This window comes from Martes martes, assembly GCF_963455335.1.
Source record: "Martes martes genome assembly, chromosome: X".
Lineage (NCBI taxonomy): Eukaryota > Metazoa > Chordata > Mammalia > Carnivora > Mustelidae > Martes > Martes martes.
The window spans coordinates 118,189,446-118,208,073 of record NC_137897.1 but is presented as its reverse complement, the minus strand read 5'-3'; the positions used below and the strand labels follow the sequence as shown (position 1 = coordinate 118,208,073).

The following is an 18,628-nucleotide window of genomic DNA, read 5'->3' as shown; positions in this document are numbered from 1 at the left end:
ACTGAGCCACCCAGGTGCCCCACATCATTAGTTTTTGATGTAGTGTTCCATGATTCATTGTTTACGTATAACGTGCTCCATGCAATCTGTGCCCTCCTAATACCCATCACCAGGGTCACCCATCCCTCCACCCTCCTGCCCTCTAAAACCCTCCGTTTGTTTCTCAGAGTTCGTAGTTTCTCATGGTTCATCTCCCACTCTGATTTCCCCACCTTCATTTTTCCCTTCCTTCTCCCAGTGTCCTCCGTGTTCTTCCTTATGCTCCACAAGTAAGTGAAACCATATGATAATTGACTTTTTTTGCTTGACTTATTTCACTTAGTATAATCTCCTCCAGTCCCATCCATGTTGATGCAAAAGTTGGGTATTCATCCTTTCTGACGGCTGAGTAATATTCCATTGTATATATGGACCACATCTTCCTTATCCATTCGTCCGTTGAAGGGCATCTCGGCTCCTTCCACAGTTTGGCGACTGTGGCCATTGCTGCTATGAACATTGGGGTGCATGTGGCCCTTCTTTAAACTACATTTGTATCTTTGGGGTAAATACCCAGTAGTGCGATTGCTGGGTCGGAGGGGAGCTCTATTTTCAACTTTCCGAGGACCCTCCATGCTGTTTTCCAGAGTGGTTGCACCAGCTTGCATCCCCACCAACATTGTAGGGGGGTTCCCCTTTCTCCGCATCGTCAGCAGCATCTGTCGTTTCCTGACTGGTTAATTTTAGCCATTCTGCCTGGAGTGATGTGATATCTCACTGTGGTTTTGATTTGTATGTCTCTGATGGTGAGTGATATGGAGCATTCTGTTGGCCATTTGCATGTATCCTTTGGAGAAATGTCTGTTCATGTTTCCTGCCCATTTCTTGATTGGACTATTTGTTCTTTGGGTGTTGAGTTTGATAAGTTCTTTATAGCTTTTGGATACTAGCCCTTTATCTGATATGTCGTTTGCAAATATCTTCTCCCATTCTGTCAGTTATCTTTTGGTTTTGTTGACTGTTCCCTTTGGTGTGCAAAAGCTTTTGATCTTGATGAACTCCCAATAGTTCATTTTTGCCCTTGCTTCCTTTGTCTTTGGTGATGTTCCTAGGAAGAAGTTGCTGTGGCTGCAATGGGAAGACGTTGCTGCCCGTGTTCTCCTCTAGGATTTTGACGGATTCCTGTCTCACATTTCAATACGTTTCAGTTTGTTGAGGTTGGATTTCTGGTCCAAGATACAATCTGTGTTCGTGAAAGTTCTCTGCATGCTTTAACAATTACTTGTGCTGCGGCTGAGCAGAGGGTCCCGTCACACCAGCTACATTCTGTTCAGTTGATTGTGTTGTCAGTTCTCTGTCATTGTGGGGTTTCATTCTGGTAGTTCTGTCAGGTGAAGTCCCAGCTTGATTCTGGACTTGTTGCTCACTCCTTTTAGCTCTAACAGTTTCCTCTCTGTGTGTTTTGACGCTGTTGTTTGGCTAGGATTGTTCTGTGTTCTTGGTGGACTAACCTTTTATCATGATGTGACGTCTCCCTTTATACCTAGTGAGAAATCTCCTGTCATGTCTTACTGTATTTTTTATACTCTTTCCAGAAGATTCAGACTTACATTCCTTTGATCCATAGACAACCCCAGGGCCTTATCCAGAAAAGACAGGTAACGCATTGTAAATTACCCGGGCTGTTCGAGGATTACCTTATCGATCTGTAAAACTCACTGACGTTTTTTCCCCCACAAATAGTGCTCTTTCTTTTCTCAGCGCTTGCCATAGCAGGGGACTATCTTTGGCTTTCTTCCCCTTTAAATTTCCTTTCCCTTCTGCAACCTGCAGTCATAGAACAGTTTGTGGCACATTCTTTAAGCTCAAGAAAAGAAATTATTGGAGAACTCATGCATGTCATGCCATGTAATTGTTGTGAAAGGAGTCTGTATTTTTAGAGGAGTCCAGTTGAGCTGAAAAACCATATAGTTGCGGAGTAATAACCATGCTTATATGAACCATTTTGTCGGTATTATACTACTTTCAGTTCATAAGACACTCCCACACTCTCCTGGGAACATAATCTCAGTCCATCCCTGGGCAGTGTTACTTATGGTTATGGTGCCAGGTTGATAGTGGTGGAAACCAAGGCCTGAAGCTCCCACGGGCCGTGCCCAAGCTCCGGAACCCCCCGGGCCATGGGGTCCGTCCTGTCCCGCAGATCGAGGCTGAACACCTCGCCCCATTAATCTTCAGGTCCCTTGTGGGACCGTGTCTGCCTTACCACCAGTCCTCTGAAGGAAAGTGAACGGAACCGGTCTCTCATTTAAACCCTGTACATTCCACTGTCATCCTCACAGGGGTTGTCAGAGGCCTTAGAGGGGCCTCAAGGACTAAGACAAGGGCACCACAGTCCTGATGTGACATCCCTGAGCCGTGAAGTGGCTGATGTATTTTGTTACTAAATGTGTTCCCATGCTGTCCCCTTTCTCCATTTTAGCACGATGGGACCATGGCACCACAACCAAGCGGCCAGGAACAACCAGAGCGCCGCCAAAGCCTGCAGGTAATATGGCCGCTCTGGGGGGGCAGTAAAGAAGGGTGCCGTGGAGCCCCTTTGGGGCAAATGTCCGAAGAGCTACCTGTGCTTTAACCGATTGACTTTCTCTTGTATGTTTTGGGGCCCGCTGCAGAAGACGACTTTGACTTGGCTGACGCCCTGGATGACCGGAATGATCGAGACGACGGCCGCAGGAAACCGAGCGCTGGGGGAGGGGGTGAGTCAGAGCGGGCCCCACGCACCGGGCTGCACGGCGGCTCCCTGGCCAGAGCGTCGCTCGTTCACCGCGGCGGCCCGCAGAGCCCCCGGGGCCCGGCTGAGCTGCGAGCACCTCGAGGCGTAGGAGAGAACCCTAAATAGTAGTTCACAAATGTTTTGGTCCCTGGACTCCCGAAGTCATCGGGGATTTCAAAGGCTTTTGATTCTGTGTACATTTTGTGCACATTTCTGTGTTGAAGCAGAAGAGCTAGACTCACTCTGTTTCCAGATTCCGTTGTAATGGATTGTGATGGCCGAAGTGTATGAAGGATATAAATATGTCCTTATATATCCTTATATAAATATAATATAAATATAATATAAATACATATCCTTATATAAATAAGGACAAAGTATATAAATATGCAGTTGGAAAAGGAGTATTTTAATTGACTTTTTAGATCGTTGTTGTAGGTATTCTTCGTTGTAAGACACCCAGACCCGGTTGGTGGCGGTTTCTTACTGTTTCAGTGTAGGGCGGCATGTGAGACCGTATCAGTGAACTTTTCATACTTGATTCCATTAAACCCTCTAGGACTTGCTTGGACTTTTCAATGGAATGTTTACCCATTCGTGGTTTTATATATTGTGCATTGGTCATTTGGACATCCTGGTGTCCTGAGCGCTTTTGAAGCTCCAGATAGTGCCATGTCTCATTAGTGAACGTCACCCCCGTCTCCTTAGATCAAGTCTTAAGTGTTGGCAGGCTGCTGAGCTCACAGTGGTGGATATAGATTTTTTAAAACTTCTAAGTTGTGTTTGAAATCTTACCATCGGCAACAGACCCTGCCAGTGGTTTTCTTCACAGTGACAGCCTCATTTCATTCATTTTCAGGAAAAAAAATCTGCCAAATATTCAAGCTCCTTTCCATTTCCTCACGTAGAACATTAGAGTCGTGAACTCTGTGGTTAAGCCAGAATCCAGTTTTCTCTTTCCTTGTATTACTTTTCTGTTACCTCATAATGAATGATCACGAGCTTACCGAGTTAAGGCAGCACCCATTTATGGACTCACAGTTTCCTTTGGTGAGTGAGGAGTTCGGGAACAGTGAAGCTGGGCCATGGTGACATCACGGTGTCGGCCCGGCCTGGTCTTCTCTGAGCTGGCGTTCTCTTCCACAGTCGTGTGGCGGTTGGCAGAGTACATTTCCTTGCGGTTGTAGAACTGACGGAGAAGGACAGAGACCGGGGAGAGCTGGGAGAGGAAGACTGACTCTGTTGCTCCCGGTGTCTGAGCTCAGGAAGGCCTGCTGGAGTCAGGCGCGCTGAGGATAACCTCCTTTTTGATTCAGGCAAAGCCAGACTGATTTGGGACCTTAATTACATCCGCAACATCTTGTCACCTCTGGCACCTCATATAACCCAATCACAGGGGGGACAGTCACCTTGTTCATGGTCCCACTCAACGCTCTAAGTGATGGGCGATTATACAAGGTGTGCAGTCTAATGGGAGGGAATCTTAGGGCCCTGTGAGAATTTCGCCTACCATATTCATCAGGGACATTCTTAACTGGCAGTCAGTTTCTGGGGATGTTGGGCAACACTAACACAAGATTTTTGTCCCTGAAAAATGTATTGTAGTATTGACATTCCTATTTTGTTTTCTCCAGGTTTTTCAGACAAGGATCTTGAAGACATACTAGGCGGTGGTGAATACAAACCTGACAAAGGTGAGATTAGGAACACTGATTTGTCCGAACCCCTCAGTCTCATTACAAATGTGATTACGTGGTGACCAGATTAATTGAGCCTTTCTTACTCAGCCTCTGGGATAGAAGAGGTCGTTTCCAAACATCCTGCTTACAACTCGGAGGGCTCACTTGGAATCATGTGGGCTGTGCAGCTCAAAGGAGGGGGGCAGTTCATAAGCCAACTTGGAAAAGCCACGCGGTCCCCCTGGTGCTCCCAAGGCAAGGTGCCGCGTGGCTAGTATGTCCATCCTGAGCCGGAGCCAGTGACTGGGATCCGTTCCCACCCCCAACCTGGGGATCCTCTCACCCTTGGGCTGGGAAGAGCAAAGCTCATCATGACAAGCATATTTTAGGGTTAGGAGACCCATAGGAAGTCTGACATCTTTTAAAATATCTTTTTAGTTTAAAATGGTTTAGAACACAGGGAGCCTGACTGGCTCAGTCTGTAGAGTTGTGCCACTCTTGATCTCGGGGTTTTGAGTTCGAGCTCCACTTTGGGAATAGAGATTACTTTAAAAATCTTTAAAAAAGGTTTAAAATTCACAAGAAGTCAGAAAAATTATGCAGGAGAATTTCTGTGTGCTCTTCACCCAGCGTCCATTGAAGGTCGCCACTGAGCTTCCGTAACCGTAGTATGTTGTCAAAGCCAGGAAGCTGGCAGTGGTACCGGCTGTGATTAAGTCACATACAGACCTGATCCACGTAGCATCAGCTTTTGCGTGTACCCATGTGTGTATGCACACACATGTGGGTCTATGAAATTTTATCGTGGGTGTAGATTTCAGTGCCCACGCCCAGTGAGGATGCCGAATACGGAACTGTTTCATCACCACAAGGAAACCCCCTCATGCTAGCCCCTCTTAGTCATGCCCTCTCCCTCCCCCCAAAATCACCAAAGATTTAAACCTTTTATCCTAATACACATCAAGATCTGATCCTCCAGTGAAGAGAATCAGCCAGATTGGATGTGGCAAAATAAGTTATGATTGGAATTTGTGATCGTTAGTTGTGGTAGTTGCCTGTTTTGATGGTATGTTGTGATTGTAACTTGTCGTTACGATGCTGAGTTGTTATGGCTGTGACTGGTGTGATGGCGACCTGTTGTGGCAGGTTGAGGTCGTGACGTACCGCGGTCATGTGTGAACGAGTTAGGAGTGTGTCCATTTGGGACCCTGCTACGCTCCCCACGGTCCTGGCGGTGGCATTAGCATTCTTTCAGGGACCGTGTGCCTTTCTTGTGGAACTGTGTTCTCTTCCGAGTAAAGGATACTGTAGTCACATCTGTCCTTCAAAATACCTTTCCAGACAATGTCATCTTGAGTAGAAAGTTCTAAAAGCCACTAAACGAAACTCACAGGTGTCAAGAGAACATGGAACATTTAAAGGGCAAACCCAGCAAATTGGCCAATTACTCCTGGTTGACAAATGGTATTTCCAGATGGTGAGATGCGGGCAGCGGTAGCGAGTGGGAGCGGGTGCATGGATGGAAGGCTGAGTGGCACGTCGGGGGCTTCCTTATTACCAGTACATGTTTTAGCAAGGAGGAAGTGTTGGGAAATTCTTTAATTAGGCTGATGTTTGAACTTCTCATCTAAAGAATAATCAATTGTTAGCTTAAGTTATACCCTCTGTCGTTAAAAGCATCATTAAAAGAAAATAAAGGGGGTCCCAGCAGAAAATACAAGTGTGAGCCTGGTCACACATGGTCATGAGGAGCACACGATGAAATTCTCAGATATTCTCCTCTGTGCAGACATGCTAATGCCATGAGTGCAGGTGAAACATCCTATTTCAATACGTGATGATCGTCAGCATAAAAAAAACGATCCTCACTAATGTATTTTCCAACTTTGGGTCTTAGGCTCGTACACTAGACTCAACTATAGTTTTGGAGTTTGTTTTTGAAATAATACATTTGTTATATAGGTTTTTTAATCAAGAAAATATTTCTGTCGGCCTTTCAGGAGCGCCCCATATTTTGCTTGTAGGTGATAGGGACCGTCTCTTGTCAACAGGTCCCACCAGCCACCTCCGTACCCTAGCATTTTTACCCAGTGAGAAGCTTGAGGCCAATCTGTTTCAAGTCCTGTCTCCTCTGGGTCGACACCTCAGTGTCCCTAGTGACTTCTGCCGGTCCCAGCTCTCTGTCCCGTGTGGCCTCTGCCGGCTCCCCCTGGCCGTCTCCTACCTTCTTGGTCTCATCCCCTTCTTCCTGCGCGCTGTCGCCTGCTGGGAAGGTCTCCCCGGGCGTCCAGTTCCGAAGATCGTTCCCTCCCTCACCGGAAGTGATCGCCATTAGAAGGAAAGAGCCGAGTGTTGCGTGTGCTTGTGACTTAGTGGGATGGCGCCACCTTTGTACCCTTTACGTGGGCAGGGGCGGGCAAGCAGTGCGTGGTTGTGCACTGAACCGCGCGTGCGCAGGCGTCTGGGATGACCCCGCTCGCCAGCATTTCTGCGGACCTGCGCGTGAGCGCGCGCCGCCTCTGCGGCCGTGGCTCCGGCGCCCCGGGCTTGCTTTAGGCATCCCTCTCCGGCTTCTCCGTGACCGGGAGAAACCCAGGCCGCCTCTGCGATTTGCGGCCTTGCTCGATTCTGGTATGAGCCTGTACCTCTGTGAGGAACCGCTCCACCGCCGAGAGCACAGCGTTCGTGTTGAAATCCCTCGGTCCCTTACAGTTCCCGGTCAGAGCAGCCTTTGGTCGGCTCCTCTGGCCGTCCTCCCCCGTTCCTCGGGCAGCGCCGGCCGGTTGTCGCAGGCCGCATCCCCCGCGCACCTAGTCCTTGTTTCCTTTCGTTCTTTGGCTTACATACGTTCAGGTTCACTCTTCGTGGTGGACAGCTGTGTGGGGTGTTACAGATGCGCTTAGTCACGTGCCCACCACCCAAGTACCGTACAGAACCGTCCTGTCACCGTGAACGTTCTTCCGTCCGTCTGTCTGGTACTCAGCCACTCTCCCTTATTCAGCCCTAATCTGTTTCCTGTTAGTGTAACCACTAATCTGTTTACCTTCTGCATAGTTTTGCCTTTTCCTTAGTGTCCTGTAATTGGAATCCGGCAGCGGGTAGCCTTTGCGGTCGGACTTCTTTCTCTTAGCGATGTGCATTGAAGATGCCTCCATGTCTTTTCACGGCTTGACAGTGTATTTCTTTTTAGCATTGAGCCGTACTCTGTTGTCTGGGTGGAGCACTTTTGGTCAGCTGTCTACCTGTTGAAGAACATCCTGGTTGCATCTGATTTTTGACAATTGTGCGTAAAGCTGCTGTAAACATTTATAAACGCATATAGGGTTGTTTTTTTTTTTATTTGTGTTTCCCTAATGAGAGGTGATGTTGAATGTCTTCTTCAGTGAAGTCTGTTCAGATTTTTTGCTCTTGTAAAAAACAAATCAGGGTTTTTGCCTTTACAAGTTCTTTATATAATCTGGGTACAAGTCCTTTATCAGGTATATGGTTTTGAAAATATCTTCTCCCTGTTCTATGGCTGTCTTTTCCTTTTCTTAATAGTATTGTTTGTTGAATGTTTATTTCTTTATAAAGGTCAGTTTATGAGTTTTTTCTTTTATGAATCATGTTCTCGTGTTTAAGAACACTCAAGGTCATGGAGGTTTCTTTCCTATGTCCTCTAAAAGTATAATAGTTTTAGCTCGTACATTTGGGTCTTTGCTGCTCCGTTTTGAATTAATGTGTATATGGTGTGAGATAGGGGTTCAGCTTTATTCTTTTGCATGTGGATATCCAGTCGTGGCACCACTTGCTGATGACCTTATCCTTTCCCCACTGAACTCTCTTGGCTGCTTTGGTGAAAGTCAGTAGACCATAAGGGTAAGGTTTTGTTCCTGGACTCAGCCAATACCAGAGTGTCCCTGCTGGGCATGTACTCAGCGTCAGGGCAAGCAAGGCTCTGTGGAGGGTTTATTAAGCCCCCTGTGGTTGTCTTACCTCTCCACTTCCTTTTTAAATCCCTGGCAAGGTAGGTGACTGGTGACTTGCTTGGGCCGAAGGAGCCACTGGCTCTCCCTGTTTTCCTCGCCACTGAGATCGCCACATTTAGCTGACCGTGCTCCAAGCCACACGGGTCCCTCTGGCAGCTGGAGGGCAGTTGCTGGCTTTTGTGGCCTGTCTGCCCTCTGCCATCAGACTAGCTGCTGGAAGACCTTGGGGGCGGGGAAGGGGAGTAAGAGCAACCCTGCAGGGAGGGCCACAGACTCCAGTTCTTCCCGACAGAACTACATCTGTTTCCTGTCACGGCCGCCTCTAATGGTCTGGGGTTATAGTTACTTTTTGAGGAAAGGATTTGTTGACCTCCTCACTCAGTCATGCCAGAAGTCCTCTCCCCAGTATCGTTTGAATTTGGAATCTTCTCTTTGGTTCCCCTCGAGCCCAGGCTCACTTCCCCTCCCGTCTTGGATTGTTACCTTAACCTCTTAACTGGCCTCCTGGCTCCAGAGAGAGCGCCCAGGAACACGGAACTGCTTTCGTGCCAGTCCTCTGATAAAACTAATGTGTACTAATGAAAAGACAGGACAGTTAAAAAGCGAGCGTAAGATTTGAACAGACACTTTATATAGAAGGAAGTTATATGAAGATGTTCAAAGTCATTATTCATCGGGGAAAGACAAATTAAATCCACAATGAACTACCACAACACACCCACTGGAGTGGCTAAAATTAGAAAGACTGACGGGGCACCTGGGTGGCTCAGTGGGTTAAGGCCTCTGCCTTCGGCTCAGGTCATGATCCCGGGATCCTGGGATCCAGCCCCGCGTCGGGCTCTCTTCTCAGCAGGGAGCCTGCTTCCCTTCCTCTCTCTCTGCCTGCCTCTCTGCCTACTTGTGATCTCTTTCAAATGAATAAATAAAATCTTTAAAAAAATTAAAAAAAATAAATTAAAAAAAATAAAATTAGAAAGACTGACAATACCAAATGTCGGTGCAGATGTGGGTTAACTGAAACTCTCCTACAGTGTTGGTGGGAATGGAAAGCTTCTTAAAATACTGAACATAGACCTACCCAGTGACTCAGCAGTCTCACTTCTATTCTAGAGAAGTGAGAGCTTCTGTTCAAAAAAAGACTTAAAAAGAATATTCATAGCAGCTTTATTTATAATAGCAAAACAAAAACAAAAAGCTGGGAACAGCCCAAGTAGCAGCAGCAGAATGAATAGACAAATTGTGATATATTTATATATTCACATGACAGAGCAAATTACCAATATAAAAACATGGGTAAATGTCAAAAATGTTATGCCAAGTGAAAGAAGTCAATGAAAAGAGAGCACATACTATGGGCCCAATCATACGAAATTCTGATACTTGCAAAACTCATCTATAAAGTTAGAAATGAGATCCGTGGCTGCCGGGGTTGGGATGTGGACAGGGATCAACTGGGCAGGGACACGAGAACTTTCTGGGGTGGCGATGCTCTTGTACATTTTGGTGGAGGGACGGATTTCACATGGGTCTGCATCTGCCAAAACTTATCAAATGGTACACGTAAGATTTGTGTATTTTACCATACGTAAATGTTACCTTAAAAAAGGGCATCCTAAGCAAACGTGGAACCGGAGGTCATATATTACATTTAGGGGTTGCGTGTACAGATGTCTGTGACTGCCTTTGAAATGCAACATAGAAATAAGAGAAACTGATGAATGGATGGAGGGGTGGACAGACAGACAGACAAATGCTATAGAATTTAGAGGGTGGGTAGGAGTGTTCACAGTCTGGCAGAGAGCAGCAGGTTCCTTTCGTCTGCAAACCCCAGACAGCTGCTTCTCTGTCTAAAATGCTGTTCTTCCTCCCCGTGAATTCCCGCTCATTTTCCGGGAAGCGCTAAGCTCCCCATCCCTTAATAAATAGATGGTCACCTCCATTCTGGAGGCTCCAGCACTCTGTGGGCGTCTGTAGCCCGGCCTGGGATGGCCCTCGGATGTGACAGCCCCATCCTTCCCTCGTCCTCCTCGGACTCCTGTCATCATGCGCGCGCAGGCCAGCACGCAGCGTGCTCAGTCACACACTTTCCCTCCTGCTGCGTTTGGCTTGTGTATCCCTCACACCCCAGTGTTTGCTGAAATGAGGGGCCTGAAATGCAGCAGACCCTCTCATGCGTGCCTCCCCGTGAAGGGAAGAGGGACACACCTGGTGGGATCGGCTGATGACCCTCTGGGCCGCATTTGTGCTGGGGTCATGGCATGAAACACTTAGTCCTGGACCCCAAAGGGCCCTCTGGTAAGTGCACGCTTAGAGGCCGTGAACTCTGTGGTCCGGTCTGTGAACCCAGCTTTCCCCCGGGGGAGCTGCAAGGGGTTTTCATGAAAGGGAAGAGGACGAACAGGAAGCCCTGACCTTGATGGTGCTGGGGTGCTTGTCTGCCCCTTCGAGAAGCCAGCGCTTTGCCAGATCTTCCTCTGGCTCCTTGCATCTGTTCTTAGTCCGGAAAGGATCTGGAGTGGAGGGTGGGGTGTCAGCACCCCCAGATCACCCACCCTGGTGTGTTGTCCCAAACCCCTTGATAAGCTGACCCAAGGAATCCACTGGGAATGGGAGGGGAGAGTGGGCTGGGGCCACTGGCTGGTGCTTGCTTGTGTCCAGGATCACAGCATTTCCATTCTTGGGGGGGGGTTTCCTCAAAGATGGTCGGGGGACAGCAGCTGTGCAGTGGTCTGGCTGGAGGCTGAGCTTTCTCCTCTCAGAGGAAAAGGAAAAATCCTTTTCCTTCTTTATTTGCTTTTAACTTTTTACTTTTCGTTTTGCATTTCTGCTGTCCGTCTTCTTAGAATGAAAATAAATTTTTACGAAACCTGGAAGTCCTAGCTGTGGCTGTTGGAAGAGGAAACGACTTACGAGAGTCCTTAAATACTTGAACGTCCCCCGTGCCAGCACTTCTAGATAGGATGTCCCCAGTGTTCCGTGACTATCAGGTGTCTCAGGCGCTCAGTGTGAGTCCTGGGCTGCGCTGTTGTCCGAGAAGGACAGCTCCGTGCCCCACGTCCCTGCCTCCCAGGAGTGTGGCTGCGGCAGGCTGAAGCCAGACGCGTGTGCGCGGGCGCTGCTGCCTTCTGCGCTCGAGGGCGCTCTCGGTCTGGCACTTCTGCCCACGACAGGGCGTGTCTGGGACTTCCTCGCTGAGGTACTGCCACCTCTTCCAGCACTCTCCGCGGGCACAGTGCCCACGACGGCTGTGGGAGCTCCTCTAGCTGGGGGCGGGGCGCCGCGCCGCGATGGGGGTGTATCGGCTTCCGGACGAAAGCAGACGGCGAAAGAAGATAGGCTGCCCGGGGCAACTTCTACTACGAGAGGGCAGCTCTGGTCTCTGGTGTATAATATACTGAGCCCGGAAGGCAGGTGGGGATGCAAAACTTAGCATCCTTGAAAATGGAGATCCTGCCAGCGACCTGTGGAATAGCTGCTTGGAGCTGTCCTGCCAGTTGTGGGGAAAACGGGCTGGTGTATTAAGCATTTCTCATAAAGTCGATGAAAATACTCCTTTATCGTTTCACCGTCTAGGGAGGATCACCAGGAATACTTAGAAGTATACGCTTGCAGTAATTTTTCTCTAGATAATATTACATTTGTAAATATTTTTATAAAAATGGGACCATGCTGCTTTTTTAAAACCAGTTTTTATTCAGTAGGACCCTGAATATCTTTCTCAGTCATTAAAGAGTACTCTCAAATACTGTGTTAATGACTGCATGATATTATACCATAATTTATTTAATCAGTACCTATTTTGAGAGGTCTCTCCCTGCGGCTGTTTACCGCTCTGATAAACCTCGTCAAAGCCAAATACAGAAAACCGTCATTGTTTGTCAGCTAAGTTCCTGGATGTTGACTTGCTGGGTCACAGGAAGTATAAAGTGTAAATGATGCGACTCTTCCAAGTGTACTGTCCCCTCCTGCCGCTGTTGGCTCCTGTCCTCCCCGTCCCCAAGTATCCTAGTTTTGTTATCTTTGGAAATTTCATCGCTGTGCAATGCTATCCTGTCGGCGTCGGTGTTCCTTTGACTACAAGAGCTGTGAAACACTTTTTACCTTTAGTGCTTATTAGATCCTCTTAATATATTGTGTTGAATTGCCTGTTCGCATCTGTTGCCCAAATTTTTTTTGTTCCTTTTACTGAAGTCTGCATTTTTTCTTGTCAACTTGTACAGTCTGTACATGGACAGTCTTACAGCTCCCGAGTGTACAGATTGTGACGTTCAAGACTCGAGGTGAAAGAAAAGGGAGGTTGAATTTCTCAAAGCTGTCTGGAAATCTGACGTGAGCACATCGGCAGAGGACGCCTAGGCGGGGCGTGCCCCTCTCCTTGGTAGTGGCCGCATCCAGCACAGCAGACGGGACCACCGACAGGCCAACACGGTCAGACTCCGGGTCCTCACAGGCGACCTCGTTGCTGACCTGCCGATACACAGAGGACCCTGTGTCCTCCTTTCTGCTCGGTGCTCCCTCCTCTCTGCCCGGGGGCCCCTCCTCTGCCCTGGTGCTCTCTGATAGCACTGACTGTGCTTTTGAAAAAGCCAGTGCTGGTTTTTCTGTAAATAACCATTCCTACCCAATCGGGGACCCTTAACTCGAGGATTCAGTGCTAAGTGGGAACATAACAAACCTCACTTTCTACCCCCACCCCCACGCTTTAAAAAACAGACTTCATTTTTCAGAGCAGTTTTAGGTTGGTACACAGCAAAATTATGCTCCCTGCCCCCCACACCCACAGCCTCCCCCAGTCCCGACACCCGCCATCAGAGGGGCGCGTGTGTTACAGTCCACAAACCTACACATCCCCAGGCTCCGATTGGCGAAGGAAGCACCGCAGTTCATTGCCAGCAACATCCAGAGTGGTTTCCCTTAAAAATCCTGGGCGCTGGGGATACACCCCTGCCCCCTCCACGAAAGAGCACTGTGCCCTGAGGAGGGAGAGCTCTAGGCTACTGAATGTCCTGAAATGGCACCATTGCTCATCAGGGCGCTGCTCTGTGGGGGAGGTAAGCGTGTGTGGAGTTCTGTGCAGTTCTAGCACGCTCACGGGTAGAGACACATGTGACCACCACCAGGGCCCTGAGAAAAACCAGTTTGGGCACCGCAGGGCCCTTTCAGAGTCACACTGTCTCCTTCCCTCCCCCCTCCACCCTAATCCCAGCCACCCACTGATCTGTCCTGGAGCCTTTCAGATTTCAAAATACTGGATCGGGGATGGCCAGCCTCCAGTCGCTTTTGTGCTCCTGCGTAGCTGTGTACGTACCTGCAGGACACAAACGGAAACATCTGGACGGGGAGAGAAGCGTGTGAAGCACCAGGCCCAGGAGTCTGGTCGATTGAAATATCCACTGCAAAATCTCTCTGGGTGGTGGAGTTATGAGTTGCTTTTCCGCTAGTCGTCGTCGTCTTTTTTTTTTTTTTTTGAAGTTTCATAGAAGCATTTTTTGCAATGAGATAAAGAATCGGGACTTCTTCCTACAAGAGACAGTACGGGACGTGGGCTACGGGTAGCGCGAGCATCCAGAAGGAGGTTCGCCTGGCATGGGGCCCGCTCTGCCACCTGCCGGCAAGTCCCTCACCGGCGAGCCCGCCCCCTGCCCTGGAAGATGAGGATGCTAGGGGCACCTGCTTCACCGCGCCACAGAGTATCCCGTGTATGAAGAGCTGGGCTAGAACACGTGCTCGGGCACAGTCACTGTCATTTCACAAACGAGTTGTACCTGGGGGCGGGCTGTGCAGCCGGGAGGCATAAGGAAGCAGGTCTTGCAGAGTCAGGTAGAAGCCCACTGGGGATTTACTGGAAGGTTTGGGGGGGTGGGGCTGTGGGAGGCTGTCCGCAAGCTAGGGGGGTCACAGGCTCATGGCTTTTGTCCTTTTTCCAGGTGATGGGCGGTATGGCAGTGACGACTCAGAATCCGGTGGGTTTGTGTCCTGAGGAGCCCTTGTGCCGGCAGCAGAGGGATACAGTGATTTAAAAGAATTAAGCATGAAAATCGAGGTCCCCGGGGAGGTGGCCCCATGGGAAGCCTGCTGGCCTGAGACCCCAGCTTCCCAAGATGGAAATCCTTACGGAAAACGAGAAGCCCTTGGCAGATGCCTTAGTTAGAAGTGGCTTTGCCCTGTCACTCTGGCCTGGGGGGCGCGGGCGTTTGAATGAGCTTAGCTTGGTGGGGGGAGAAGAGCCAGCGCTGGAGCTGATCTCGCGGGGCTGTCGGCCTGGTTCCATGTCTCTTCACACCCCCCCCCCTTTTGCCTAGGAGTGTCGGCTGAGGCCGGCACCATCGCAGGTGTGGCCAGTGCCCTAGCCATGGCCCTGATCGGCGCGGTCTCCAGCTACATCTCCTACCAGCAGAAGAAGTTCTGCTTCAGCATCCAGCGTAAGTGCAGCCACGCTGTGGCCTCCAACCAAGCGGCCAAGGTCTTGCAAGGGGGGAGGGGCAGCAGTGGGGGCACGATTCAGGTCCATTCCACAGCCTGCCCAAGACTCCTGGGTGGGCTTTCTGCAGCGGACGGGCCGAGGCCAGACTGCAGTGTTTCCGTGGGCAGCGCCCGGGGAATGCAGGCGTGTGTCTCACGCAGAGCGGAGAGAGCCTGGGGTCTCCTCTCGGCTTCAGGCCTCGCCTGCTCATGCTGCCGGCCTCCTCGGTGGCACAAGGCAGCGATCTGGGGGCTCCGAGAGCCAGCGCACCGCCACCACGCTGATGCACTTTAAAGAGGCAGGGAGGCAAGGGGCCGAAGAGAGGGTGAGGTTTGCACTCCCTCCCTGCGTGCTTTCATTTTACACTGTTGCTGGGGGCATCTTGGTTGTAAGCCAAATAGTGACAGAGCCCCATCTTCCAGCCGGCAGGGACCTGGTGAGGGGGATCAGGAAGGGTACCCCCACTCGTTTCACCGGCACAGCTTTGCTGTGCCACTGCTTGCTGATGGAGTGTCTCTGGGACTGGGAATTTTTAGTTCAAGTGAGAGGGCCTGGCTCAAGCATGGTTTTCCTCTTTCCTGACACTTAGGAGCATCTCATGTGAGGCTTCCCCTCCCTGCCCTTTCTCTGGGTCTCGGCTTCTGCCCTAAAGTCTAACCTGGAGGCCAACAAATGAGCCTGGGCCCCAGAATGCTTAGATATGGGTAATGCAGAAGTCTCCGCCTCTTCATTCCTCTGGTGATTATATTTGCTTTCTTAGTCTTGGACAACGTTCTTGACCAGGGCCACCACGTACAGTTACACAGGCTATGTGTGGCAGTACTCCAGGGGCACCATTCATGTTTCAGTGCACAACCTGCACAACTGTTCGTGGTCACCCTGCTCGAGATCCTGTTTGACTCACTGTGGACCCACAAGCCTTACTGTAGAGTGGTGTGAACAGGGAGGTGTCAAGAAGAGGTAGGGAACTGGAAGGTGGATTGTCCTTAGAGTTCTCTCTTGCCCAGTTCAAAAGCAAAGAAAAGGAGTGACTTATAATGACAGAATCTATTCTGTCAGAGTTCTGGATGCCGGAAGTCCAAGATCAAGGTATCGGCAGTGTTCGTGCCTTCTGGAGGCTGTTAGGGGAGGATCCTTCCTTGCCGCCTTCAGCTCCAGGTACCCCTTGGCTTGTGGCCACACCACTCCAGTCTTTGCCTCCATAGGGCCTTTTCCTGTGTCTGTGCGCCTGCTCCTCTTCGAAGGCCACTTGTCATCGCAGGCAGGGTCCACCCTAGATCCAGGATCATCTCCTCTTGAGATCCTTTAATCACACTTGCAAAGACCATTTTCTAGATAAGGTCACATCCGTAGGTGGTGGGGGCGGAGGACATGACCACGCCTCTGGGGAGCAGCATTCCTGACGGGGAGATGCGCGTGATCCACACTTACCAAGGCCGGGCAGGAGGGCTCATGTGCCGGGGCATGGGGGTTGCAGCCGTGAGGAAGCACATTCAGAGACAGAGTTACGGCACGAACGGCTTCCCAGCCATTGCCGAGTGCCGGATGTGGTGTCCCACCCTGAGGCCCCCGCCTCAGCACCAGGGGCCAGGTTCAAGGGCACCCTGACTTTATAGACAAGGAAAGAGAGGCTTAGAGGACTGTTGAAAGAATAGAGTTGAGACCTACAGGGCAGCCAGAGGCAGGGACAGGGACAGGGAGGGCCGAGCAGTGAAGAGACCCTGGGTTGGGGGAGGAAAGTGAGGAGAAAACACCTCATTTTCACACTTGTTTTCTAAAACAGGTGTGAGGCTTTGCAAATCAGATTAGCGGGCGAAGCCAAAGAAAACACAAGACTGTGAAGGCCTTGGCATACAGCGTTAAGTGATTTATGTGACATTTGAGGGAGAATAAACCAAAAAGGGGGCATTGAGGACAGCGGCAAGCCGTGGGCGCGTCTGTGTGACGATGTCTTTCTGAGGGCAGCCTGGAGGTGGTGGCCAGCCTGCTGGTGGGGGAGGCACAGCCCGGGAGGCAGGTGTGTTGGCTGGCCACTGAGGGCTCCCCCTCCGCAGCCCCCCCCAGTCTGAGTGGGGGCCTCACCAACCACATCTTTGGTCCCCACACCCCCTTAGCCTCTGGAATCTCACTGTCCCTCTGTCCACCTCCTAGTCCCCCACTTTCCCCTCTATCTGTCAAAGATGTCCTTGTCATTGCTGAATCTATGCTGTCCTGAGTCCCTCGCCTGGACACACTTGTGCAAGCATTGTCCCCGCAGACGGGAGCCGAGTGTGGAGTGTCCCCCGAATTTGACAAAGACCTCCCTTCCGCATCTCCTGCACTATCAACGCTCTTCACATTTTTTTAGGTGTCTCCGCTCCTGTCTCAGAGTCCTCCCACATGAGTGGGGTCCCCCTCCCAGGGCTGGTGTCCCCTGCACAGGTCTGCTCTGGGACCACACCTCTCCGTCAATGCGGCCATGGCCTCTGCCTGTCTGGGGCTGGGTCTCCCCATCCTCTGTCGTGATGGTTCCGTCAGTCTCCCGCCTGCCCCGCTGTCCCCATACTCCTCTGTTCGGGGCAGCCAGAGGAGCGGCTCTGCCCGGACTGCCCATGTTCCCCACTGCCCTCCGGGTCCTGGGCCTGTTGCTGAGTTCGGCCATCCACAGCCCTTCCTGGCTTGGCTCCAACCCCACCAGCAGCCCCTGTTCCCAGAAGCCACACTCCCTGAGTGCGTCCTGCTCCCTCTGCTGTCCCTCTTCTCACCCAGCTGCTCTCATCCTTGGGCCTGGATCCTTCGTGCCCTCCCAGCCTGCTGCGTGCTGCCACAGCGCCCCCTGCCGACCGGGTCTGGAGCCCGCAGGGCCGAACCGGTCCTGGGTCTGTGAGGGCGCGCTGCCCTGTGTGGCAGCTTCATGGGGGACCAGGTGATGATCACGGATGTGTCCCTGGCACCCAGGCTGATTAGGAGGATCCCCGTGGGTGTTTGTGGAGCAACTAGGCCCTGAGAAGCTGGGATTGGGACTTGCCATTCCTACCCTTTCTGCCAAGCCTCTGCCCAGAGTGGCCACGGCCAGCCCCGCGTGGAGGTGGCCTGTGCGCTGGGAAGCCCCAGGGAGATGGCGCGTGGCTACAGAGGGGGGCTGTCCCCCTTGCTTCCAGCCTTTACTGCCACCAGAGGGGCCCAGGCTTTGGGGACCCTCTGCTTTCCGTCTCTGCCCTCCGTGATACGGTGTGATGGGGCCCGTGCATCTCGCAGAAAGCCCCTGTGGTCTGTTGCCAGAGTCCTAAGCTTTGTGTCTTGCCTACAGATGCAGCAGAAGGTCAAGGTAATGACATGCTTCGACTTACTTTCCTCTTTTGCTTTGGCCCCAGTACGTCATCGTCATCGTGGACCCTCCCCGCCCGCTGCTCCTGCTCCTCCTCCCCACCCTCCTCCCTGCCCCTGGCGCTCACCCACTTGGCTGTGACCTCGATGGTTTTTAGCTTGCCCTGCTGTGTGTGGGAGGAGGCCGGCCGCCGGGCCTTCTGTCTCTGGGCCCAGCGCGGCTGCGGCTTGGGGTCCTATCTGGGAGGCAGGTGCCTGCTGGCGGCCGTCACGGAGGAGCGGGCAGAAGTCTTCCCGCGGGCAGGGCGGCCGCGGTACAGTAGTCCGGAGGCTCGGGTGCATCTCCCAGCCACTGGCGCTCAGTCATTTGGTTGGTGAGAACCATGGCCCGATTTGCCCACAGGCCCAGGGGTCTGGTGAGGCTTGCAGCCCTCTGCTTATCCAGGGCTAGGACGTG

General features: G+C 51.3%; 1 protein-coding gene across 2 annotated transcripts in view; it reads left to right on the top strand.

The window, feature by feature from the left end:
• Positions 1-18,628, top strand: part of CD99L2 (CD99 molecule like 2) — a 98,478-nt gene that overhangs the window by 75,746 nt on the left and 4,104 nt on the right. Inside the window, exons 5-10 of one of the 2 annotated variants that reach the window (XM_080795691.1) lie at positions 2,462-2,527; positions 2,655-2,738; positions 4,390-4,449; positions 14,330-14,365; positions 14,705-14,824; positions 18,155-18,172. In XM_080795691.1, the coding sequence (XP_080651817.1) occupies positions 2,462-2,527; positions 2,655-2,738; positions 4,390-4,449; positions 14,330-14,365; positions 14,705-14,824; positions 18,155-18,172 (384 nt within the window). The remainder of the gene's footprint in view (positions 1-2,461; positions 2,528-2,654; positions 2,739-4,389; positions 4,450-14,329; positions 14,366-14,704; positions 14,825-18,154; positions 18,173-18,628) is intronic. The other variant, XM_080795692.1, reaches the window with a different exon arrangement.